This window comes from Tamandua tetradactyla, chromosome 12, assembly GCF_023851605.1.
Source record: "Tamandua tetradactyla isolate mTamTet1 chromosome 12, mTamTet1.pri, whole genome shotgun sequence".
Taxonomy (NCBI): domain Eukaryota; kingdom Metazoa; phylum Chordata; class Mammalia; order Pilosa; family Myrmecophagidae; genus Tamandua; species Tamandua tetradactyla.
In genome coordinates this window covers 55,132,434-55,158,089 of record NC_135338.1, presented here as the reverse complement: position 1 = coordinate 55,158,089, position 25,656 = coordinate 55,132,434, and the positions used below count along the sequence as shown (strand labels likewise).

Here is a 25,656-nt window from a genome sequence, read left to right as displayed (position 1 = left end):
GTTCCAGAACTGAGAGAAACTTATGTTCTGTCTGGGAAATAAAGATACAACTTAGACAACCTGGGTCACTAACAAACGATAAATGCAAAATAGAAAACAAATAAATTATCCAAAATAGAAAACAAATAAACTAGCCTTGTTACTGATACCTAGAATAAAGTGTATATGTGATAGCACAGTACACAGAGCAAAGTCTCCATTTCCCAACTGTGGGCCAGTGTTTAAACTAAAGGAAAAGATCCGGTAGGAACTTATTTCAAATCATTAACTATTATATGTTAAAAGAAATTTAACCAAGCTTTCATCAATTATCTACCTACTCAGAGTAAAAGAACTGGGGGGAAAGGCAAATGTTAGCAAATATTTGCTGTCTTTAACAAGTTAATTTTTTTGAAGAATAAACTTCTTCAAGTATAATACAGTAAAATATCAAAATAGATTAAAAACGGCATTATTCTCTAGGTAAACACAAAGCACATACCATTAATCCATACAGAAATACAACAGAATTTTCTTTTAAAAGAATAGGTACAAAATGATGAGAACATGCTACTACACATTACCAAAAGAGGGAGGAAAATGACATCATCATAATGTCTAAGATGCAGAAATTTTGAATATGACAGAATTGGAAGAAATGGTCTAAACTCTAAAGATACTAATATTCTGACTAAAGTAAGAACAGAACTCAAGATACCAGCAGTAAACTAAAGAATAATTAAGAAAATGAAAGTTATAATGAGGGATTTTTTTTTTTTACAGAATCATTCAATGAATATCACGGGACTGGAAACATGATCTATAAACAAGAAAGAAGAATAAGAAACTTGCCAGCATCTGACACTGGCAAAATAGGCCTAAACTAAGGAAACCAGGATGACAAATATCCTGGGAGATTAACAACATCAGTTTACAAAACTTGATTCTGAAAAAAAACAAAACAAAAGTTAAGATTTATCTGTCTAAAGGCAGGGGGAAATTTGTACAAATTGAAAAAAAAATGTAAAGCAAACATACACAAACACCTTAGAAAAATTTGTTTCCTAAATATTTTAATATGTTCCTTAATGTTTACCACATTAGCTTGTAAGAAGTTAGCAAAACTTTTATATAGTTCAGAGAAAATAATGTAAACCATTGCAATAACCACTTGTCATAACCAATTCTGTAGAACTTGTGAGATAGTTGAAACTTAAATAAGAGTAGACATTTAAAAAAGTCCCTTAGGCAAAATTATAAAGCTCATATAGCAAAAGAAATATAAACAGAATACTCTGAATAGCACATTCAAACACCACCATTTTAGGGGGCATTTTTTCCTACATAGTAAATGGTATATAATGTCCATACTCTACAATGAACTTAAAATTAATCATTGGATACTCTTAAGTCCCATCTAAACTCACTAAATCTTATGGGAGAACAACGAAAGCTGGGGGGGGGGGGGAATAAGGTTCAACTCAAACCACTAGTTACTTTAAAATATTCTGCTCTCACTCCTCCAAACAACATTCTATAAGTTAGGTATCGTATTTGATTTCAGTTCTCAAAATTTGTAAGTCTATACACAAATCTAATTTTTAACATATTTATTATGTATGCAAAAGTACTCCGTGCAAATGGTTAAGTAAATCTGAACATAACCAGAACATGACATCTCAGAAAGTATTCAATGATGCTGCCAAAAGGAAAGAGCAGCAATTACAGAGAAAGAATTTAGGAAATACCTGAGCAGATAAATAGCCCTTTCAATATCACTGAGGTCTTCATCAACTGTCAGTCTTTCTATTTCTTCTGGTGTCTGTCAAGTATAAAATACAAATTATGCACAAACATCCCATCCGTCTTGCCCCCCAGTAACCCTCTATAGGCATCAACTAATAGTTTCACAATTCAGCGTTATCGATGAAAACCTATCAAGTGTCAGGGGAGTCTTGGAGACTTCACAGAGACAATCATGTCTCAGTTGTTGATTTTGAGTGGTGAAGGTTTTGCTTGTTTTTTGATACCCCACCCCACCCCCACTCTTCTTCTAGCTTCTAGATTGCAGCTTGAGAATCACATTGTGGCTTCAGAACCTTGCTGAAATCAATTTTTATATGCATGTATAAAATATATACATACTTCTTATTTCTAATACCCTAAGGCTGTTGTTCCTACAGCATTTTCCACCTTAGGAGGAAAATGCTAGGAAATGCTAAAAGTGGGATGGATAAAGGATGCAACGGAGAGGGAATGAAAAGGATGAAGTATCGGAGTTGGGGGAAGGAAGGGGATAAACTCGGGCTGGATGGAAATCAATGATTAAAGATATTGCGGCAGGTGGGAGTGAAAAGCGCTAAGGGAGCTATTAAGAGAATGGGGTGGGCTAGAGGAGAGGATGACTGTTAAGCAGGTTTACCAGCAGTGGGGTTGGAGCCTCTGGTGAAGCTAGAGAAAGATGACTGCTGGGTGGGGGAGTGAGAGGGAAGGAAGCTGTAGGTTTACTCCCTCAAGGGGGTGGGGAGCAGGGTCCCAGCTAAAGCCAGGAGACGCATCCTGGAGGGGCTGGGAGGAAAGGGTGTGCGATGACTCAGGATGGGGGCAATGGGTTCCCTCGGGAGACTGCTTTGAAGACCTGGACAAGAACGACTCTGAGTACGGGTGCTGACTGGGAAGTGAGGGGAGGCCCGGGCTGACTTGGGGGCAAAGGGACCCGAACCTGCTCGGATGGAGGGCGAGGGTGATGGGAGAATAGGATCGGGGTGTCTCCGGTGGGGTGGAGAAGGTGGATGGGGCAGTGTTGACTGAGAAATGGGCTTGAAGCCAGAACCCCGGCGGCACCAGGGGGCCAAGGAGCGGGAAGACCCAGAAAGGGACCGACCCCTGGAGAAAGAGGCTCCAACTGCGGGGGAAGGGGAGAGGGAAAGCTCCAGCAGGGCATGGGCCCGGGCTGTCCGAGAAGGGCGACGCGGGGGAGACGCCCGGCTGGCTTGGAAAAGGGGCTCTGCTGCTCCTGGGTGGGCTGGGCCGGGGTCTAGTGTAGACTCCCAAGTGGCCCCTCAGAAATCCGAGGGGCCGAGGACGCCTCAGGAGGACCAGGGTATATGAGGCAAGCCCCTGGTCGGACGATAGGATCAAGGGCCCGTTCCTCGGGATGGGGGTCCAGTCTGAGAGAACTCGGACCGAGTCGAGACAGGGGTCCCGGGGCCGGTTCGGGGTGACACGGCGACTGGGGACAGAAGGAGGACTAAGGGGCCGGCCCGACTCTGAGAGGGTCCCAGGCCGCCTCGAGGAGGGGTCGGCGCTGAGGTGGGCTCAGGGGTGACTGGGGCGGCGGGGTCGGGGTCCGGGTCCGGGCAAGCCGTCCGGGCGCCCTGAGGGCAGTTTGTCCTCCCCGGGGCGCACCTTGAGGCTCCGGCGAACCGGCCTCTCGATGATGGTGAGCTCCTGCAGGTCCTCCATGTAGCCGAACAGGCTGTTCTGACTGAAATCCATCGCGGCGGCTGCGGGCGGCGGCGGGGGCATGGACCGCCGGGCCCGCTCACCGCCCCGGCCGGAGCGGCCCGGGGATGCCCGATGCGCGCAGCCCCACGGCCGCCCACCCGCAGTACTTTCTCGCGCTCTCGACCACGGAAGCCAAGCGTGAGGAGAGCAGGCGGCGGGAGAACTAGAGGGGCCCGCCAAGGGGGCGGGCCGGGCGAGGCGCGGGGGCGGGGCGGGGCGCGGAGGCGGGGCGAGGCGCGGGGGCGGGCTGCGGAGGCGGGGCCAGCAGCAGGGGAGGAGCAACAGCGCCCTCCTCAGCCCCGCCGGCTCCCGGTGGCCACGCGCGCGCGGGCCGTACGCAACTGCCGAGTAACGTCGCGGAGGACCCCACTACCCCTCTGCTCCTTCTCCTCCCCGCCCTGCTGGCCCCCCTCTCGCCCCGCCCCCAACCTAGCGCGCCCCACACGTGGCGCGTGCGCACAGCTTTTCACCTCCCGCAGCCGGCGGTGAGGGGTAGGAGCCCAGCCCCGGGGTGAAGAGGCTGAACCACTGTGAGGGACAGCAAAGGAGAAGGAGGTGCGCAAAGGTCTCGTTTAGCTTGCTGTAATAACCTTCCAATTATTCTGTGACGCGCCGGGACGCAGAGACCACCCAAGAGCAACTCTTACTGTGGAGTAGGAGTGTGCACCCCAAATAAGCAATTATAATGTGGTGTGTTCCCAGGTGATGGAGAAAGGGGTGTGTGGGAATGTACTTCTGGAGGAGGCTAACATTTGGGGTGGGGCCACGTTCGGAAAAGGCCTCCTGGAAGAGATGTTTAAACCGAATCTTAAAAGACGAATAAGACTTTGTCAAAAGAAGTAAAAGAGTGCGGATGGGCAAATCTGCATGGGAAAGGCACAGAGGATTAAAGCCTGGGCGTGTTTGGGTTGTGGGACATGCAGAGTACCTGTTTGGGGTGTGGAGAAGTGGGTGGTAATGTGGGTGGAATTAGACAGGTTCTGATCTTGCAGCCAGGTTGATACGCTTATGCTTGGTTCTGTGAATAGTAAGCGATTGAAGAGGGTTGGGTGGCTTTTTGAACCGGAATAGGGGTCTGGTGACAGCAAAAATTCGTCAGAGACAGCAAGGCCTCTTTTAAATTTGATTTTGCCATTTTCCCCCTCATTCCCTCTCCATACTCTCATTCCTTTGTCTCCCGTTGCACCCTCTCATATGTTTCAAGTCATGCCCCAGCACATGTATATATTCTCCAAAGATATTAGTGGTTTTGGTTTAGATACCTAATTTAGATAGACTTGAATGGTCTTGTGCCAAATAACTCATTCTGATTCTTGGTTTTCCCTGAACATAATGTTTTAGACGTGACTATATATGCCAGAAGTTCATTCATTCTGACCGCTAAAAGGATTCCATTTGGGTATCTAGCACATTTTACTTATCAATTCCCCCCAAATAATGGGCAATTAGCACAGACCATGCTGGGATGAGCATTAAATGCATCCCCTTATGGACTTATGAAAAAGAAATGGAATTGCTGGGACATGCTTGGTTTCACCCTACCGCATTGCTCTCCCAAATGGCCTTGCCAGTTAACACAACCACCAATGGTACAAGAAGGCAGGAAAATTCCCATTTCTCCATTTATATGCTAACATTTAATATTCGCTATTGTCTGATATCCTAATTTATAGCAATCTGGTGTTGGTAAAGTAGTATCACGTGATTTTCATTCATACTTCTTTGATGATTAGTGATGTTAACCAACATTGTTTAACTTAAGAATCAGATTTTCTTCCAAGATTTACCTGCTGACATCCTTTGCCTATTTTTCTACTGGATTTCTTATTGTCTTCTTCTAAATGAATTTAAGAAGTTTCTTATATATTCTAAATGTTAACCCCTTGTCAGTTTGGACATTGCAAATATCTTCTCCCGATCATTTACACATCCTATCAGCTTGGTCTTTGGTATCCTACAATGAAGGAAAAATCCTTAATTTCGATGTAGCCAAATTTTGGCCTTATGGAATGTGATTTTGGGGTCTTGTTTGAAATCTTTCCCCACTTTAGGCCACCAAAATGTTCTTCGACATGTTCTTCTATATGGCTTTAAACTTTCACCTTTTATAGTTAGGTCTCAATGCATGTGAAGTTCACCTTGTTCACAGTGCAAGTTGGGATTTGATTTTGTTTTTTCCAGCTAGCAGCACCCACCAAACAATTCATCTATTTTATTCCCCCACCTAACACCCTGTGTGATGGTGTCGCTATCAAATGCCTAATCCCCATAGACACGTGTCTGTTTTGAGTTCTTATTGCTGTTCTATTGATTTAGATCTTTTCCTGTGACAGTACCAATTATATGTCCTAATATCTGATAAACTGAATCCCCCACTCTTTGTTCATAATTTTTTTCAATATTGACTTTGCAGTTCAAAGCAAAAAAATAATCAGTGGTGACCCCACAGCTGAAATTCAGGTTTCTTATCCTTAGTCTACTAAGGGCTGAAGGGAAACGGAAGGAGTAGGAAACAATGGGGTCAGAATAGAGAAGACGCAAAGGCTTGGGAAGGTGGTTTTCCTTAGCAAATACTTTGTGGGCTCCCTTTTCTATAAATTCCCGAAGCTCTTCTTCTGTTTCCCTTGATTTGTAACTGATACTAAATATTACTTGTAAACTTTGCCCTCTTCTGGCTACGAAGCATTAGCTCATATTTGGATTTTCTAACAGTATCTGAGATTTGCTGACATTCTTAATCAACAGTTGATCAAATGCACAGACGTAGCTTCAACGTTGGTTGTTGCAGAGCAGGAGGTTGATGCATTCAGTACAAGTGGAATGAGGGAAGATTCAAATAAATGAAGAGGTAGACAGCTGGAGGTTCTGGAACAGAGGTTAGGAAAGAGCTGGTCAGAAAATGTTCAGTTTGCTGAGTGATCTGTAGCAGGTTATCACCTTGTGGAGGAACCCAACCTTGCTGCCAGAAAACCTGAGTCCAGCCCCAGCTTTTCCAGTGGCATGCAATATAATCTTCAAGGCCTGTTTTCCCTTTCTGAGCTACCCTGAAAGCACCCTTGTGAGGTATACAAGATCCGTTTACTATTCCAGTTTGAAAGATAAAGAAATTGAGGCTAATATGATCCGGCAATACCATTGCTAGGTATCTGTTCAGAGGACATGAGGGCAAGAACACAAACGGACATTTGCACACCAGTGTTTATAGCAGCATTATTTACAATTGCCAAGAGATGGAAACAGCCAAAATGTCCATCAACAGATGAGTGGCTAAGCAAGCTGTGGTATATATGTACAATGAAATATTATGCAGCTATAAGACAGAATAAAGTCATGAAGCATGTAACAACATGGATGGACCTTCAGGACATTATGCTGAGTGAGATTAGCCAGAAACAAAAGAACAAATACTGTATGGTCTCACTGATGAACTGACATTAGCGAATGAACTTGGAGAATTTCAGTTGGTAACAGAGACCATCAGGAGATAGATATAGGGTAGATATTGAGTAGTTGGAGCTGAAGGGATACAGATTGTGCAACAGGACTGATTGTAAAAAATCAGAAATGGATAGCACAGTACAACCTACCTGTAATACAATAATGTTAGAACACTGAATGAAGCTGAATGTGATAATGCTAGAGGAAGGAGGCCTGGGGGCACAAATGAAATCGGAAGGAAAGATAAACAATAAAGACTGAGATGGTATAATCTAGGAATGCCTAGAGTGTATAATGATAGTAACTAAATATGCGAATTTAAAAATATTTCTGCCTGAGGAAAAACAAAAGAATGTCAATATTGCAGGGTGTTGAAAATAGATGGTTATTAATACTTTAAAACTTTAATGTATGTGTGAGACAAGCAAAAAATGTTTATTTGGTACAAAATTTATATTTTGACTAGTGCATTTCCTAATATAATTTATATGAACAGCTAAATCGAACACCATAGTACTTGGAACCTTGTGTAGGGCATGAGATTTTGTAGGTTTGTCCAGAGTGATGCCCCGATAAATCCCAGAGCAATTTAACAGTGAATAGGGAAGTATTTGCAGAGTCCCCTAAGGGGAATAGTGAGAAAGGGGGAAAATTCAACTTCCCCACGTGGAGAATTCTTGATATTCTCACAGGTGGTGGGGACAGCCAAAGCAATGGGCCGAGCCTCCAATCTTGGGGTTTGCTCATATGAAACTTAATCCCACAAAGGATAGGCTAACCCTACTTAAAATTAGGCCTAAAAGTCACCCCCAAGAGAGCCTCTTCTGTTACTCAGATGTGGCCTCTCTCTCTCGGCCGACACAGCAAGCAAACTCACTGCCCTCCCCCTCTCTACGTGGGACATGACTCCCAGGGGTGTGGACCTTCCTGGCAACATGGGACAGAAATCCTAGAATGAGCTGGGACTCAGCATCAAGGGATTGAGAAAATCTTCTCGACCAAAAGGGGGAAGGGCGAAATGAGACAAAGTAAAGTGTCAATGGCTGAGAAATTCCAAACAGAGTGGAAAGGTTATCCTGGAGGTTATTCTTACGCATTTAGTAGATATCACCTGTTTAGTTAAGATATAATGGAGAGGCTGGAGGGAACTGCCTGAAAATGTGGAGCTGTACTCAGGTGGCCATGTTTCTTGAAGATAATTGTCTGATGATATGGCTGTCGCAGTGTGACTGTGTACTTGGTTGAGCCTTGTGTGTTATGCTCCTTTTGTCTACCTTATTGACAGACAGGTAAAACGTGGATTAAAAATAAATAATAGGGGGAACAAATGTTAAAATAAATTTAGTGGATTGAAATGCTGGTGATCAGTGAAGGGGAGGGGTAAGGGGTATGATATATATAAATGTTTTTCTCTTTTTGCTTTTTCTGAATTGATGCAGATGTTCTAAGAAATAAATGATCATGATGATGAATATACAACTATGTGATGATACTGTGAGTTGTTGATTATATAACAAGAATGGAATGATCATATGATAAGAATGTGTTTGTATGTGGTTATGTATCATAAATAAAAAATAGATTAATTTAAAAAAAAGAAACAGGCTAGGTTTATCCACTTCACTTATTCATTTGGCAATAGCATGGTAGTTGAGCACAGGAGCTTTGAATCCAATTGCCTAGGTTGGAATTCTTGCTGTACCACCCCCTAGTACTTATCCTATCTCTTACTTTTCTTATCTCCAAGATAGGAATTGTAAAAAGTACTTAGCACAAAGTGTTGTTGTGAGAATGAATTGAGATAAGCATGAAATGCTTAGAAAACTTCCTGTCACATAGTAAACACTCAATGTTTGGTATTATTAACACTATCAATTATGATTATTACTATTATTATTGTTATTGCCATCAGACCAATGTCTCTCCGGACCCAAGTTCAGGAAAGATTCAGTAAAGTGTACCAGGCCAATTGATTATCATGATAGGCAGAATAATGACTCCAGAGATGTCCGCAACCTGATACCTGGTTTGTGTGAATATGTTACCTCATACAGCAAAGAAAGATGTTGCAGGTGTAATTAAGTTAAGGATTTTGAGATTGGAAGATTATCCTGGATTATCTGAGTGGATCCAATGGAATCAAAAGGGCTCTTTTAAGTGGACAAGGAAGGCATGAAAGTGTCAGGGTGATGCAACATGAGAAAGGTTCCACAGGCCAGCCATTGCTGGCTTTAAAGTCGGAAGGGGACCATAAGCCAAGAGATGTGGGCAGCCCCTAAAAGCTGGAAAAGGCTGAAAAACATTCTCTCCTAAAGCCTCCAGAAAGGAATGCAGCCCTGGTGACACTTTGATGTCAGCCAAGTGAAACTCATTTTGGATTTCTATCCTCTAAACTGTAAGGTAATACATTTGTGTTGTTTTGAGCCACTAGGTTGAAATTAATTTGGTACAGCCACAGTAGAAACTAATATGATTATCTATGAGAAAATCAGATCTTATTTCCACCCCAAACCATACAAAAAAATAAATTTCAGGTCAATTAAAGACCTAAATGTGAAAGACAAGTAGGAGAATATCTCTATAACATCTGGATAGGGGGAAATTTCTTAAACAAAACAGAAACGCAAGCTGTAAAATAAAATCTAATTAATTTAAAATTAAGAAGATGTATTCAGAAGGTGCCATAAGATAATGAGTGACAAGACAAACCACAGGATGGGAAAAAGATACAACAAATTAATCAAAGAAGGATGACTCCAGAATCAAGGACTCCAAAAAATCAGTAAAAAGACAACTAAATTGAAAAATAAGCAAAATATATAAATAGCCATTTTATAGAAGAGGAATCAACAATAAACATATGAAAAGAAGTTCAACCTCATTAATCATCAAGGAAAGGCAAATTTACACACCCACCAGACTGGCAAAATAGAACATATACCAAGGGTTTTGAGGCTGTGGAGTAATTTTATATTGCTGGTGGAAGGGAGAATTGGTGCAACCACTTTGAAAACCTTTTTCGAAACTAACTTGACATTATTGGGTAAAATGGAATACACCTCTTCTAGTTGGTACCCTAGAGAAAGTCTTGCACATTTGCACAAAGAGGCATTCACAAGAAAGTTCACAGCAGTACAAATTATAATAGCAAAAACCTGGAGACAAGTCAAATGCCATCAACAGAATAGATAAATTAATTGTATTACATGTAATCAGTGGAATACTATGACAACGGAAATCACAACTACACAATTCAACAAGGATAAATCTCACAAGCACTATTATACTATTTACATAATATTAAAAAATAAGCAAAAATTATTTATATATATATATTTATATGTAGTTAAAATGATCAAGAAATGAAAGGGTGTGTGTTCTAGTTTGCTAGCTGCTGGAATGCAACACACCAGAGACGGATTGGCTTTTAATAAAAGGGGATTTATTTCATTAGTTCTTCGAGGAAAGGCATCTAACTTTCAACTGAGGTTCTCTCTTACGTGGGAAGGCACAAAGCAATCTCTGCTGGCCTTCTCTCCAGGCCTCTGGGTTCCAACAACTTTCCCCGGGGTGATATCTTTCTGCATCTCCAAAGGCCTGGGCTGAGCTGCGAGTGCTCAGATGAAGTATGCTGAACTGCTGGAACTGTGCTACATTGAACTCTCTCATTTAAGTACCAGCCAATTAAATCAAACATCATTCATTACAGTAGGCATGCCTCTTAGCTGACTGCAGATGTAATGAGCAACAGATGAGGTTCATGTACCATTGGCTCATGTCCACAGCAACAGAACTAGGTACCTTCACCTGGCCAAGTTGACAACTGAATCTAACTACCACAGTATGATAAAAAATGCAGTATTGGCTATTTCTAAGATTAAGAGGTGATCAAAGAGGAGCACACAGAAGGAATTGGTAATTGTGGGGGGTCAGGAGCAATAAATCAGGCCCTAGCAAGAAGAAGGTATCCGGAGTCACAAGATCCAGGGCAGGAAGTTCCCAAGAGTTAAAAATTGAACAATAATCATTGTTAAGAAACAAAAAGAATGGGATGTATTGTGCAAGAGCAAATGGCATTTCTCTGCTTCTGTAGATAAAATTGCTTGCTTACAGCTGCAAACCAAGATGTGGCTCAAAAAGATAATGTCCTTTTTCCTGCTTCTGTGGATACGCTTGTGGTTTTTACCTTTATAAGCCCCCCTTGAGAACTCCTCGGGACTACTCTCTGATTCCTCTTTCTTGAGTTTCTGAGGCAGTCACCGGCCAGCTAATAAAGACTCCTAATTGGCTTGCCAATTGCTTTGACTTGTATGGTCTCTCTTCTGGTGCGCCCCACAACAGTAATGTGTTATTTTTTGAACTTGGTATGATATGTGAATATTATATCATTATGCTTAAAATATGTATGCATATTTATATAATCTTTTTATGCATTAAATAAATATTTCTGAATTTTTAGATGGGAGTTGTTTCAGTTTGCTAAAGCTGCTGGAATGCAATATACCAGAAATGCGCTGGCTTTCACAATGGGGATTTATTTTCTTAAAAATTACAGTTCTACAACCTGAAAATGTCCCAATTAAGGCATCAACAGGATGGTACCTTCTCTGAAGAAAGACTGCCAGTATCTGGGACAGCTCTGTTACATGGGAAAGCATATGGCCAACATCTGCTGGTCCTTCTCTCCTGGGTTTCATTGCTTTCAGCTTCAGGCTTCAGTGGCCTCCTCTCTCAGCTTCTGTGGGTGTGTCCTTTTTTCTCAACTTCTCTAGGGCTTCTCTGAGCTCTCTGGCCTTTCTTTGTGTGTTCTTTATCCTCTAATAAAGGACTCCAGTATGAAGATTAAGACCGACCCTGGCACAGCTCTGCAATTGAAATAACATAATCAAAAGGTCCCCCCTACAAAAGGTCTACACCCACAGGAATGGATTAAAAGAACATGTCCTTTTCTGGGGTACAGCTTCAAACCACCACAGGGGTGATGATGTAGTTTCCAGTTGTAACTTAGCCACTTCATTCACTGATTCATTCATTCAAAACATATTTCTAAAATTCTTGCTGTATTATAGGCATTGTTCTAGGTCTAGGGATATAATAGTAAGCAAAACAAGAACAACCCTACTATCAATATTTAATAATCACACAGTTAAATGTATAATTACCAACTGTGATAACTGCTATGGAAAAAATATAGAGTTATGAGACTGATGGGAGAGGACTACCTCACCTACTTTTGCATAAGTGAGAAATAAACCTTCACTGTGTTAAACCACTGTGATTTCATGTTTATCTTACTGTGGCATAGCCTATCCATCCTGACTAAGAAAAGATTGTAGGGAACAAGATTGACGACAGATAGATCAGGAGGGAAATGATAGTAGCTTATGAGTCACAATGATACAGATGGAGAGAAGTGGCAAATTCAAGAGCTATTGTGGAGGTAAATGGTGGTGGATTAGAGGTGGAGAAAGCAGAGGTCAGGGAGGCAGAGGCTTCTGGTTTGTGCATCTGGATGAATGGAGACAGTGTCTACCAACGCTCATTCTCTGCTTTCTATAATGTCTGAGTAGATAGCAACTTCTCATGACTGTCACAGTTCTCCCTCTGCAGCCTTCAGCAGACATTACAAAGTCTGCCTCCCAGATCAGCTGCTACTCCCTGGAGCTCCATTTTCTTCAGCTTGGGTCTGGGGTGAACTAGACCAGGTTCTTCATGGGCCATACATTTTGCAATCTGCCCAGCACCTGACACATGTTAGGGGCTCTGCTAAAGTTTATTGAGAAACTGTGAAGAGGGAGAGGATAGGGAGGATAGAGCAGGGACTATCTCGTGCGTGTATTAGGAGACCTACTTTCCCCCTCATCCAAACCATCATTCTTTTTCTCCTGGGTTGACAAGGTCCCTGCTTCTGCCCTTCCTCTTGTAAAGTCGTTCTTAACACAGCCAGAGGGATCCTGGTAACATAAACATCAGGTCTAGTCCCCTCTGCTTTCAACCCTTTAAACCTGGCTTCCTCAACTCAGCACTATTGATGCTTGGGCTGGATAATTCTTTGGGGAGAGGGGAGGGGAAGAGAATGCTGTCCTGTGCATTGTAGGATGTATAGCTGCATCCTTGGCCTCTACCCACTGCCTGCTAGCAGTATATTCCCACCACCACCTCCTCCACCAGTTGAAACTATCAAAAATGTCTTCAAAAAATGTCCAATGTCCCCCCACCCTCACCCCACCGCTGGATGAGAGCACTGCTCTAAACCTTGCAATAGCTACCTATCTCTCCTCAATCCTTCTACATTCCTCTCCCCTCTGACTTCATCTCCTCACATTTTCTCCCTCCCCAACTCTACTTCCTTCATGCATGGTGGCCTCCCTGCTATTCCTCGTATACTCCAGGGATGCTGTTCATTTGGTGTTATGGGGTCACATCTCCCCAAAAAACATGTTCAAATCTTAACTTCCTGTCCTGTGAATGGGACCCTCTTTGGAAACAGGGTTTTTAAAGATGTTATTTGTTAAGATAAGACCAAACTGGAGTAGGGTGGATCCTATTCCAATATGACTGGTGTTCTTCGAAGGAGGAAATTAGACACTGACAGACACATGATGAAAGAAGGCCAGGTGGTGACTGAGGCAGAGAACGCCATGAATTGCTGACAAGCCACCAGAGGCTAGAAGAGACAAAGAAGAATTCTCCTCTACAGGCTTAGACACCTTGATTGCATACTTCTAGCCACCAGAATTGTGAAAGAATAAATTTCAGTTGTTTTAAGTCATCCAGTTTATGATACTTTGTTACAGCAACACTAAGAAACTGAGACATGGATTTCAGATAACACACATCATGACCTCCTCCAGGGTTTTACCCAAATGTCACCTTCTCTGAAGTCATCTCTGGCTGCCTTTTATGAAATTTACAACCCACCATTACCACCACCCACACTCAGTCTGGAATTATATATATATATATATATTTTTATTATTATTATTATTTTTTTAACATGGGCAGGCACCGGGAATCAAACCCAGGTCCTCTGGCATGGCAGGCAAGCATTCTTGCCTGCTGAGCCACCATGGCCCGCCCTGGAATTCTATATATTTTACGTACTCATCTTGCTCATGGTCTTTTTCTCCTCCAGCCCTCCACTAGAATGTTGTGTTCCATAAAAGCAGGGATTCTTGTCCATTTTATTCACCACTGCATTCCCAATGCCTAGAATAATGCTTTGCACATAGTAGGCACTCACTGTTTGTTAAATTAATGAACAGGTGTTGCTTCTCCCCCAACTAGCTGTGAATTTGGAAAGATTACTTAACTTCTCTGTGTCTTAGCCCAGGTTCCCTAGAACACAGACTGAGGTCAAGCTCAAGTGCTAATGCTTCACTGAAAGATGCAATCCCAGGGCAGCCAAGAGGAAGGGGAATGGATGGAGGCAGGACAAGTGCTAAGTACTGTGCTCCTAAGCTGCCCGTCCCTTTATGACAGAACATCTCCAGGCAGGCTGTGCAGAAACCCTGGGCCTAGCAAGAAGGTATGGGGAGCTTCCTCCTGCCTTCTCCACCATGGGGAATTAACTCCCTTGCACTTTGATGACCTTATCAGCAGCTTCTGGGGAAGCCAGATCCCAAGCCCATATCCTAGTCAGGAAGTAGGGAGAGGAGCCCGCCCCATGGGGATGGGAGTGATGGGGAAAGTGGGGCTTCAGGCTACAGGGAACTGAGGAAGGAAGCGATCAGGACAGTGATACTGGATCCTAGGCAGAGCAAGTGGCCAAAAGCCTGGGGGAGGGGTGAGACCCAGGGAATCTGAGACGGCATAAGATGCGTCCAGTACAGGTGGGATGAGAGAAGACTCAAATAAAGGAAGAGGTAAACAGCTGCAGCTTCTGGAACAGAGGTCAGGAAAAAGCTGATCGGAAATATTGATCAGTCCCAGCAGTTGACACAGGAGCTCAAACCAACTGAGCATAGCAGGCAGAGGACTCAGGTGGACCCCTGGGCCCAAGGGGTTGGATGGAATTGGTCCTTTGAAAGCCAGGACAGGACTCCTTGTCCCCTAAAGATTCTTTAGCAGCCTGGCCTCAAGAAACCATTCTGGCAGGGGCCCTGACAGAGGGCTCCCAGCTTCATTACCTGCTGGGGAGGAGGGAGGCTCTGATCTCCGCAGGGAGCCTAAGGTCTTAAAAGCCATGGAGCTGCTTCACTACAAACAGGCTGCAGGCTTCTGGCTTCCTCCAGGTCCTCTGCCTTATTAGCAACCTCAGCCCCTCTTCTGATAGGTACTTTGCAAACTTCCCAAACAACAGCCACCCCCTCAGTCATCTCTGGAGTGGGAGAGGACAATCACTGCCTCTGCTTCCCCTTCTCCCGGAGGGGGTGATTTCTCCTGTGTGAGCCCTGTGTGTTGGTTGTGCCTCTACTTGAGGGCAGATTCCTCCCTCCAGAGGTGATGATACATAGCGAGAGCAGATTGCACATTTGTCTCCCAGGAGGCAGTGGGCGGGGGAAGCAGAAGGCGGCCTGTGTGAGTGTGGGGAGGGGGTGTCTGCAGAACCGCCATGGGCCCGGAGTTGCAGGGAGCTGCCTGTCACTGCTGGGCTGCCTGCAGAGGCAGCAGGGGGCTGATTATAGGGCTGGGTCCCACGGCCCTGGGTGTGGGTGCAAGAAGCTGTGCATGCACTCGGCTGTCAAGGTGGGGGTGATGGTTGCCCTGGTGACTGGGCTGAGAAGTGGGTTGGCCTCGCAGGCAGATAGGCGAGAAAGAAAATAGAATAAGCACCCTTTTAGGGCCTCTCTCTCTTTTCTTTTTCCTGATTGGAACACCAGTTAGATGGAGCTTTGTTATCAGAAATGAAGGACAATACCATAACCTGGTTCCCTGTGAAAAGCTCACTCTTCCCCTCCACACCCACTAACCTGGTATAGAAGATCTGAATCCTAGTCCTACCTAGTCCTGGGAACTTGACCTGAACAAATCTGTATTTTCAGCCATCTCCCCAGATACACCAGTCCCTGTTTCAGGTAAACTGCCACTTGGTGTTGAGAGCACAGGCTTTGGAATAAGACAGATCTATATTCCCATATTGGCTCTGCTGCTTCCATAGGCCCTTTTGTCTGTGGCCTGTCTGAGCCTTGGTTGCCCCGCCTCGATAACGGGAGAAAGAACTGCTATGGACAGAGTTATTCTGAGGATTAGATGCAACGAGGCAACATAGCCCAGTGCCAGGCGTGCCCTGAGGGTCCAATGCATGCTCATCTTGTTCTGTATGCATTCCACATGAATCTGTCTTCACTATCCTTTCCCCTTCCCAGCTGCTTCCTCCCACTTGCTTGTTCTTTTCCAGCCAAATCCTGCATCCAGGAAAATTGTTTCTGCCGTCAGTGAGGAATAGTCAGGCTTAGAACTCAGGCAGAAGTGGCAGAGACCGTGCTCACAACTGGGGCGCTCATGTCCAAGTTCCAACTCCATCTAATCAGTTGCCATGACAACCCATTGCAACACCAACCTCTGTGGGGTAAAATGACTTCTTCCAACATCCAGGGGCTCAGGTTGTGAATACCAAGGCACCAGAAGAGTGGAAGGGCTCCATACCCACCCTACTCCCACCTGCCACATTTTCATTTCAGGATAAACTGAGGCCTTCTTAAGGGCAAGGACTTTCTTGCAATTTCCTTCAATGTTCCAGCACCTAACACAATGCCAGCCACACAGCAGGCACTTGATACATGCTTGTCAAATGCATAAATGAACTTAGTGCAAGTATGATTTTCTTCAGTTCCTTAATTAACAATGAAGCTTCATTTAGGAGAAAGATAAAATGGAATTAGGACTCCAGGCATCTGTCATTTGATTTCTTCTCCACCCATCTCCTTCAGGAAAACTGGTGCCCAGCCTCTTCAGATAGTGTTCATCTTGGCACAGTAATACATGCTCCCCAGGAAAAGTCCAATGCATGGAGATACAACCACCAGCATCCTACCCCCACCAAAGTTCTGAAGTAGTGTTGCCTCAACAAAAGGGTTCATGCAAGCTCTTCTAAACCAGATGGTTATTAATACATCAAATTGCACATGCCACAAGAGTTCTTCTTTCCTTTACAGGGATTGACCTCCCCCAACCATGAATTTTTCCCATTCCATCAGTTTCCGTCCTCCTCCCTCTTGCAAACCATCTCTCCCTGGCCTAGGACAGAGTTGATGTAACTCAAATCTGCCCAACCTTGCAGCTGATGAACAGATCTCACATAAGAAAAAGAGGTTAAAACTCTTGGCCCAAAGGCTTTTAAAAGATTATCTCAGGAATTAACTTGTCTATTCTGAGTGCCATTAATAGAAAACTGAGTTTTGGTTAATGAGGCCTGTGTTCAAGAAGTAACATTCATTCATTTATTAACCAAATATCGATTGAGTACTTACTATGTGCCAGGCTGGACAGGCAGCCGCACAGGGCCCTGTGCTCCAAAGGACCCCACATTTAGGTTAATACTCTGCTATCACTGCTGTGAAATTCTTAATGATTGTATTTTTTAATTGTGTATGGTAAATGAAGTCCAATGGGACAACACAGTGAATGCATGGACAGATGAGAGATACACTTTATGTGTGTCCACTATTCCTTGCTTCTCTATTTGCGTATAGTGTTGGCAATGCCCGATCAGCACAAAATTCCGCAGACACACGATGTCTGGGAGTTCATTGAGACTCAGAGTACAAGGTAAGCATGTTGCATCCATGATCCAGCAAGTGTGGAAGGAGAGTGGTGCTGACAGCCCCGAGAGGCCATGCTTTTCATTCCAAACGAACCTTGCAGAAAGTAGGATAGGGCATTCTAAGGAACTCCAATGAGCAAGGCACCCTGTCATATCCTGTCTTCCTTGCCTTAGTTCCCTGTATTAGCATCTACTTGTGCAGAAAGTGATGACACAGAAGGAAAGCAAGAGAGGGCAACCCATCGTTCCTTTTCCTTTCAGTTCTTCCTTATACTCATCTGTAAGCTGAAAGTAAAGAGTGTTGGTGGAATGTGCACACATCAAGAGGAGAAATAAAAACACATGAGTTTGTTTTGTGCAGCATTTTCACTGTTCTGGTAAGAAAGAACGTCATATGCAGGTATGATCTATGAAATACAAATTGTATAATTTGGGGAGGTTTTACATATGAGTTAAATGCCCTTATAGTTGTATTTAAAACTGGCATTTCACAGTACAAAGATGGATGGTAAAATTTATGCTAATGATTTAAAATTTTAATTTTTCTTTACTTACAGGGACATGGAAGAGCAAATGAAAAATATCATGACAAGTTAACAGAGAGACCACAGAAGAAAAGGTGTTATATTTCAATGCTATAATGGCACTTTTTTCCTGCTTTGTAGACAAAGAGCCCCACGTTTTTTTCTTGCACCAAGCACCGTGCTTGGCTCTGGGGTCACAAGATAGGAAAACAGTCCTGCCTCCAAGGAGCTCATTTCTCATTATTTCATTCGTTAGGAAAAAGTCCCAGCCCTTATAGAACAAGAAAATCAACGATTTTAAGGGAGAGTTTAGCAGGAGTGAGGGACTTATGGCGTGGCTGAATGGTTTCAAGTATAATTCCAGAGCCAAGCTGGTTTACACCCTGGCTCCACCACGTAGGCAGGTAACTCTACCTTCCTGTGCTTCAGTTTCCTCAACTATCAAATTAGGATAATAATAATAATAGGACTGACCTCATATAAGCAAGAATTAAAAGAGTTAGTACAAATAAAGTGTTGAGACCTGTGCCTGGTATATAGAAAGTGTGATTCTAAGGGTTTGCTTTTATTATTATTATTATCATTATTATTATTCACTGTTATTCATTCCAGGCAAGGCTGAGCTTTCCTCATTCGTTTGTTTTTGAGGGTGGAGCTCGATGTTTGTTAGGCCAGCAAAATATTTGGTTTTATTTTATAATTTGAATTTCAAAGTTATTAAGGGAAGCAGTGCCACCCAGTTGGATTACACCTGGCTACTTCACACATTTGCACTTGTTTGAATTGTTACCTTGGTTTTATTCATCAGTCCCTTGAACAAGCCAAGTTTAAAACAGAGCTCTGCTCTATTGCATAATAAAGTAATTCCTTTATTCAAACTCAATATGAAAAATGTTTTCGATCAGCCAACAATATTTATAAAGCATCACTCTACTCTCCAAGTGAAGAGAGAACAAAAGGGTGTGAATGTGATCGGCCCCTGCCTACATGATCTTATAATCAGTGAAGACATACAAGATATACAAACTAGTAAGTGTGGCTTCATATAATGACCATGAAAGTGTTATAAAACCAAAGCTGACTGTAATTACAAAAAATGACTCCTAAGAGGGCCACAAGAGTATGTGATACAATCTATATCCATGGTTAAATTATTTATGCTACTCCCCCCTCCCCCCTTGAAAAGCCTGGCAAGTGAGGGAGAAAGGTCCAAAGTGGCTGCTTCTTGTTCAACCAGATCACATTAATGAATCTTTGGCCACCAAGTAATTTGAGAGGCAGGGAGGAAAGTCTCCCCCTCCCAAGGGAAAGGGGAAAGAAAAGTTGGCTAAGACATAAGGCAAAGTAGTGGAAAGATTTCTAGAAGCAGAGACAGCTAATGTTGAGTATTAAGTTGCTGCATTGTTGAGCTGTGAAAGCCTCTAATTTTTAGTAAAATTTTCCCACAAATACCTATAGGCACTGGGTCTCATGAGTGGACTTCCTTCAACACAAAGAATGGATTATTCATCTTTATATCTCACGGTGTATCTGGAACTTGGCAAGAAATTGATGAATATTTGCTATGAGAGAGAAAAAAATAGAAGCAATTTTAACGAATACACACAAAGGAGAGAGTGGATGATGGTTCACAAACACAGGGGTTTCTCTAATCCCTCAAGCCCAGGTAAGACTTGGGTATCTAGGATGCACACTGCAGGTGCTTTCAGAAGGAGTGTTTTGGATGGAGAAGTGGAGTAGAATTGACATTTGGAGACCCAGCTTATAAATATATGTTGTGACCCAAAAGACTCAAAGTGCCTCACCAATAAGCCTATCTCAAAAGTTCTCACATTCAGGATGAATCACACTGAGCTGGTATCCAGATGCTTCTACACAATTTCTCAGCAAGGCTCAGCAAGAATCTTTAACAGTGTTCTCTGTTATAATGATGTCCTGGCAAAACAGAACTATAGGCAGCCCAATGCCACCTGTTTTGCCACAACACCCGCTATGCTCATTCCTGACTCACGCTGGCTTACCATTTCATAAGAGGAGCAGCTCTGTTTTCCTCCCTGTGTCACCACAATAATTACTCAGAACAATAATTTGAACAATGAGAACTTATAATTCTCTAGTAACATGCAAAAGTAGTGTAGTTTACAGCAAAATAATATCCCAAGTGTTGGGTAATGGAAACCATTATGTTCTGCTTCAGTTCACATGGTGAGCATAAATCTTGGCCATGAATGGAATCAGACACCCTCCCTCACTCACTCATTCATACGTTCACTTACTAAGAGAGCGCTATTCACTGTGGAGTCTGCAGTCTGGCTTTATTCCCTTCCACAGGTTGATCCTGAGGGTGGGCCTGCCAGAGCAATGACTGTTTGAAGTTGGGCTTTGGGAAAGTGGTAGCATACATCAAAGATACCCAAAAAACACTCTGGTTATCATTTTTGTGGGGGGAGGGAGTCACATTTTAGGGGCTATAGTCTCAAACAGGAAACCTCCTATGTAGCCCGCAGACATGATACAATGGGCATGTCAGGTGCAAATCCTAGTCCTGATCCTTTCCAGCTGGGCGACCTTGGACAAGTGTCTTCTCCTTTCTGAACCTTTTATTGCAGAAGGTTAAAATGGTAATAATGTATGTGCTTAAAGATCACTCAGCAACAGGAAATAGGAAGGACTGGTACATTCAGAAACTTAGGCCAATCTTAAGAATGGATATTCTACACTACTCCTGGCAAATTGTTATAACTCAAAGTACAGTTCTTATGAAGTGGTATGCATAAACCGATAAGATTAGCTCCTCTTAAAATTAGCTCCAGACCGATGAGACAATTTCAAGACTATTACCGCCTTTATAGTGACTTTATTAGGTGACTACCTTGCAAAGAGTCTGAAGAAGAAATCAATGCATGCAAAAAATGTCCATCTATATTCCACAGTGACTAAAGTATAGCTCTTGATACACACGAACCTGAACACAAACAAGATCTACTTAACACAGTTCCTAGCCTGTTGCTAAGAAACCACTACTGCCTGCTATGAGTGTGACCACTCTGTTTCTTGTGTCAACTCATTATGCCAACATAATTAGAGTGAGCTTAACATTGGAGAATGGAACGTGGGATTTCATTTCTCATCATCCATACAGTTAGCCTGTTATTGTGCAGAGCCTAAAGCATATATTCCAGAACAAGGTAAGAGAATAGAAAGGTCAAGGAAGAATTGCTACCATGCAGGAGGGAGGGGGGAAATATGATTCCTCACATGAGAACCCAAAAGGCTTACCAATGATCACAGTGAAGGAGGTGGAACCAATTCATCTCCTGTCCTTTCTCCCTTTCAAATGCTTTGTTGTACCTAGGGCTTGATGTAATGACTTAGGTAGACCAGATGAGTGGGGGGCAATATTTCAACAGTTATAATCCGTTTCCCTAAATTACTCTCTACTCCCAGCCCTAGGAGCACAAAGGTTGTTGGGAATGTGGTGGCATCCTCTCCTCAGAAGTGAGAGGGTCAAAGATGATTGGCTTTTCCTCCTAGTATCTCTGCCCCAACGTCCAGTCTGTCTCAAATGGCTGATCATCCATTGAGCTGTCAGTGGCTGCAGTTTCCCAGAATTCCACAATCACTCTGGAGCCCAGAAACATAGGAGATGGTTAATTTCGGAGCTTCTGAGGGATGTTTTGTAGATCATGTCTCTTAAGAAAACAAATTATCTCATACTCAAGATGACTCAAAATTATTAATTTATTCCCTCAACTGGATTTAAAGCCATTTACCCTGTTTCAATAGACAATGAATTTTTTAAAGCATTGATCCAAGCAACAATGCAATAGCCATGAAAAGAGCATGGGGAGACAGAAAAGTCAACAAACACTGATAATTCAGTGTGGTAAGCCCCGTGGCCAGAGTAGAATAAACACATAGGGCTGTGGGACCCTGGATAAGGCAACTATCCCAAATGGGAGAAGTTGTGTCAGAGAAAGGGTCCTTGAAGGGATACCTGCAACCGTGGCTTCCCTACTTAATAGATACTTGTTTCCGTTCTCCTTTACATCTTCCCTACATCCAGCACAGACCCTCACAAATAGTGGAAGTACAAAAACCACTGAATGGACTATCCACTATTCGTGCATCTCAGATGACCCCTTCTCATCTCAGCCAGAGGTTTCACCTTTCTCACCTTGTTCATTCTTTGAGCCCAAGGGTAAGTTCATTTATGTTTGTTCAAGTTTGATTTGACAATTTCATAAGAGGTTTCACCTTTCTCACCTTGTTCATTCTTTGAGCCCGAGGGTAAGTTCATTTATGTTTGTTCAAGTTTGATTTGACAATTTCATAAAAACCAAATCAGAACCAATTTCCAGGCTCTCACCATGTGTTGGAAAAGGAGTACTTGCACTATAAGTCTAAAGAGGTGGGCACGAGGGGCACTTGGGCCCATCCTAGGCCTCCATCCCCTGAGCCTCCCCCAACCATGTCCTCATTTTTAGCACCTGCTGAGGATTTCAGGCCAGTCAGGTTGCAGATGGCAGGGCTAGAGCTGAAGGTACTCAGTGTCTCCATTGTCAAAATTGCAAGCTGTGTGGGCACGCATTCTTATAGCTTTTATTTGTGGGCAGTAGTTCACCAGAAGAGCAATACAATTGTCTTTTAAGCAGAAAGGGAAAGAAACACCTACTTTATGTGTTGGCTACATTTTGAATAACAGCCTTTTATTTTTGTATACTTGATGCTAAGAAAAAAACTTAGACAATGGCTGGGTTTAAGAGCCACTTGTTATTAATACCTAATATAGAGAGAGCTGCATCACGTGCTTTCTGCAAAGTCCTGTTTACGGGGATAAACCATGTACTTTGGATTTGAATCTTCCTTAATCACTGCTTCTATGTCACCATTCTGTTTGCTGATACCTACACCCTATTGAAGCAAGTCCAAAGTCTCAGCCTCCATATTGTTGTTGGAAAGTACCTCCCTAGCTTGGCCTCCCTAAGCTAATCAGGATGGTATCCTCTACTGTATGGTATAAGCCATGCTCATTCTTGCCTCTACATATTTGCCAATGATGCTGTCTCCCCACCATGATTCCTCTTTCCCTTCTATCTATCAGCATTGCCCTTCAAAGCTCAATTTATACCTGCTTTCCTTCTGAAACCCTCATGGATAACCTTATCCCTCCTTTCCTCTCTCTGGGTCCCCTCAGCATTTATGCTCATGGTCTGTGCCAGTCTCCTACATGTCCCTGTATTTTATGGTAACATTTGTCTGTTTCCAATGTGGAAGGCCATGTCGTATAATAATTAACTCACAGATTTTGGAATTGAATCTTAGGGCTCTGTAACCGGTTAGCTGAGTGACTTGGGGAACTTACTTAACCCCTCAGGGCTTCTATTGCTTCATCTATAAAAAAGAAAAGACAATAATGCCTATCTTACAGGTTCATGGTGATTATTAAGATCATGGGCGTAAATATACATGGCCTACAGGGGGCTTAATAATAGGGACCTCCACTGGTGTTAGCTTCCCTCTAGGGCTTCCTCCTGCTGGCCTGCCCTTCTTAAAAGACATACTTAAAGAAGCAGGAAGGCAGTGACTTCCTCCTGATCCCAATCCTGTCTGAACATGCAAACCCCTCCTCCTTCTCTCTCAGGTTCTTTGTCCCTCCCTCCCAAACACACTCAAAATGCAATTGTCATTGTTGTCTCATGAGATAAATTTCTCATTTTGATCCAGGAATGCTGTTTATTCCTCCTTTGAGCCTCAGTCTGGGTGTTTCACGTGAGTGCACCCTCACTCTCCCATTTAGGAGCCAGCTCAAAGCCACTTCCTCCTGGAAGCCCTCCCTCATCCCTTCAATCAAAAGTTGCCCCAGACCTGCATATGTAAATAAATGGGGGTGAAGGAACAATTCTTTCATACAAAGCAATTCCAATTAATATATGTAGAAGGAAAAAGGGAAATAGAAAATCAACAATATAATACCACTAATGAATGCCAAAATGAGTGGGCAAAACTTTAAGGAAAAATTGTATATTTTATAGGCTCAAGTATCTCCCCCAACATATTTATCAATTACTGTGGTCGCTTAATATATGTCCATAACTACTTTAATATTCCTTCCCCCAGGAAGTAAAGCTTAATTCTCCTCTCTCAGTGTGGCCTCAACAACTCATTTCTAAAGAACAGAGTATGAAGTGGGAAAAATAGTATCTTTATGGGGAAGAAACCTGGCAGACACCACCAAGAAGATGGTGTGGGGGCCACTTTGTGGAGATCCAGGCCTGCATGTGAGAGGCTGCTTCCCTGTGATTAAGTCCTCAGGGAGGGGTGCCTTCTGACCCCTCCTCAGAGCCACGGTCCCACCCTATCAGCAGAGGGAGCAACACACAAGGCCAGGGGTCTTTCTTCATTGTCCCAGACAGCAGAGTCGCGGGTATGTTGGCAGGAACTCCACTGTATGACTGACATTCAACTCATCACAAACCTTAGCACTGGTAGTTCCGAGCAATATTTTACTTGATTTAGAAAAACAAAGAAAGGAGACATTTCTCGAACCTCGTTGCTGCGGCACAGACTGTGGTTGTTGCCCTTCCTATTTCACAGTAATAGAAACCTCCATTTTTCATTAGATATAATGGCTATATGGAATGAATACCATATTTCCTAGCATGCTTTGCAGTTGCACATGAGCAGAATTTCCAGGTCATGCCCTTAAAGGAAGAGGGATGCCCTGCTCCTTCCCAACCCCACTGGCATGCAGACATAAGTGGGGAGCCAACTCAGACCCTCAGATAAAGGCAGTATCTCAGAGACGGTAGCTTATCAAAACGAAAAGAGCATGTACAATATCCCAAGAATGGTGCTTATCACAGAGAAAGCAGCCTGGACCCCTGAGGTTGCACAGAATAAGTGAGAATAAACTACTCTGTTGTTTAAGTTACTGTTATTGTGGCATCCCTATAGAGATAGGTATGAAGCATATCTTACATGGGAAAAATATAAGTGATACTGTCTATGTAGACAATCTCAAGGAAAAAACAGCCCCCCAAACTAATAAGTTTAGCAAGGTCACAGCATACAAGGGTCAGCTAAAAAATCTGTTGTTTCTATATACTAACAATATATAATTGGAAAAAAATTAAAACAATACCATTCACAATAGCTCCAAAAAATGTAATGTTGAGGTTAAATTCTAGCAAAACATGTACAGTATAGGATCTTTATGCTGAAAACTGCAAAATGCTGATGAAATAAAGCAAAGACATAAATAAGTAGAGAGACATACCATGTTCGTGGATTATAAGACTCAATATAGTAAAGATGAAATACCAGTCAAAATCTGAGCAGGATTTTTGGTAGACAGACAAACTATTTCTAAGATTTACATAGAAAATCAAACGAACAAGGACAGCTAAAACAATTTTTATAAAGAATAATAAAATTGTAAGAATCACACACCCTAATTTTAAGACTTACTAAAAAGCTATGGTAATCAAGACTGTGAAGTTG

The 25,656-nt window shown here is 42.9% G+C and overlaps 2 protein-coding genes across 13 annotated transcripts in view; one reads left to right on the top strand and one right to left on the bottom strand.

The window, feature by feature from the left end:
* Nucleotides 1-3,666, bottom strand: part of PPP4R4 (protein phosphatase 4 regulatory subunit 4) — a 190,244-nt gene extending 186,578 nt beyond the window's left edge. For 5 of the 7 annotated variants that reach the window (XM_077123440.1, XM_077123432.1, XM_077123436.1 and 2 more), the window contains exons 1-2: nucleotides 3,388-3,666; nucleotides 1,728-1,801 (exon numbers count right to left, since the gene is read on the bottom strand). In XM_077123440.1, coding sequence (XP_076979555.1) covers nucleotides 1,728-1,801; nucleotides 3,388-3,507 — 194 coding nt within the window. In that variant the 5' untranslated portion in view covers nucleotides 3,508-3,666. The remainder of the gene's footprint in view (nucleotides 1-1,727; nucleotides 1,802-3,387) is intronic. The other 2 variants (XM_077123435.1, XM_077123438.1) reach the window with 1 other exon arrangement.
* A 100-nt stretch (nucleotides 3,667-3,766) lies between these two features.
* On the top strand, nucleotides 3,767-24,386 carry LOC143651517 (uncharacterized). 6 transcript variants are annotated; one of them, XM_077122339.1, is made up of 7 exons: nucleotides 3,767-4,041; nucleotides 17,891-18,029; nucleotides 18,187-18,557; nucleotides 19,612-19,819; nucleotides 22,220-22,354; nucleotides 23,881-23,925; nucleotides 24,274-24,386. In XM_077122339.1, exons 3-7 carry the CDS (start codon nucleotides 18,483-18,485, stop codon nucleotides 24,285-24,287), a joined length of 477 nt encoding a protein of 158 aa, XP_076978454.1. In that variant the 5' UTR covers nucleotides 3,767-4,041; nucleotides 17,891-18,029; nucleotides 18,187-18,482; the 3' UTR covers nucleotides 24,288-24,386. The 6 variants fall into 6 exon arrangements, 2 of the variants coding, with proteins under 2 accessions (XP_076978454.1, XP_076978455.1); XR_013160005.1 differs by lacking the exon at nucleotides 23,881-23,925 and adding an exon at nucleotides 19,059-19,182 and having other exon boundaries at nucleotides 3,768-4,041; nucleotides 18,187-18,248; XR_013160003.1 differs by lacking the exon at nucleotides 23,881-23,925 and having other exon boundaries at nucleotides 3,768-4,041; nucleotides 22,225-22,354.
* Nucleotides 24,387-25,656: the final 1,270 nt, after the last annotated feature.

Bases quoted from the DNA above. Each gene is read 5' to 3' on its own strand.
- LOC143651517 (XM_077122339.1), top strand. From the start codon at position 18,483: ATGGCGTGGCTGAATGGTTTCAAGTATAATTCCAGAGCCAAGCTGGTT. The intron at 18,558-19,611 runs GTAACTCTACCT...AAATACCTATAG, and splicing joins TGGCTCCACCACGTAGGCAG to GCACTGGGTCTCATGAGTGG. The intron at 22,355-23,880 runs GTAAGTTCATTT...ATTTTGATCCAG, and splicing joins TTCATTCTTTGAGCCCAAGG to GAATGCTGTTTATTCCTCCT.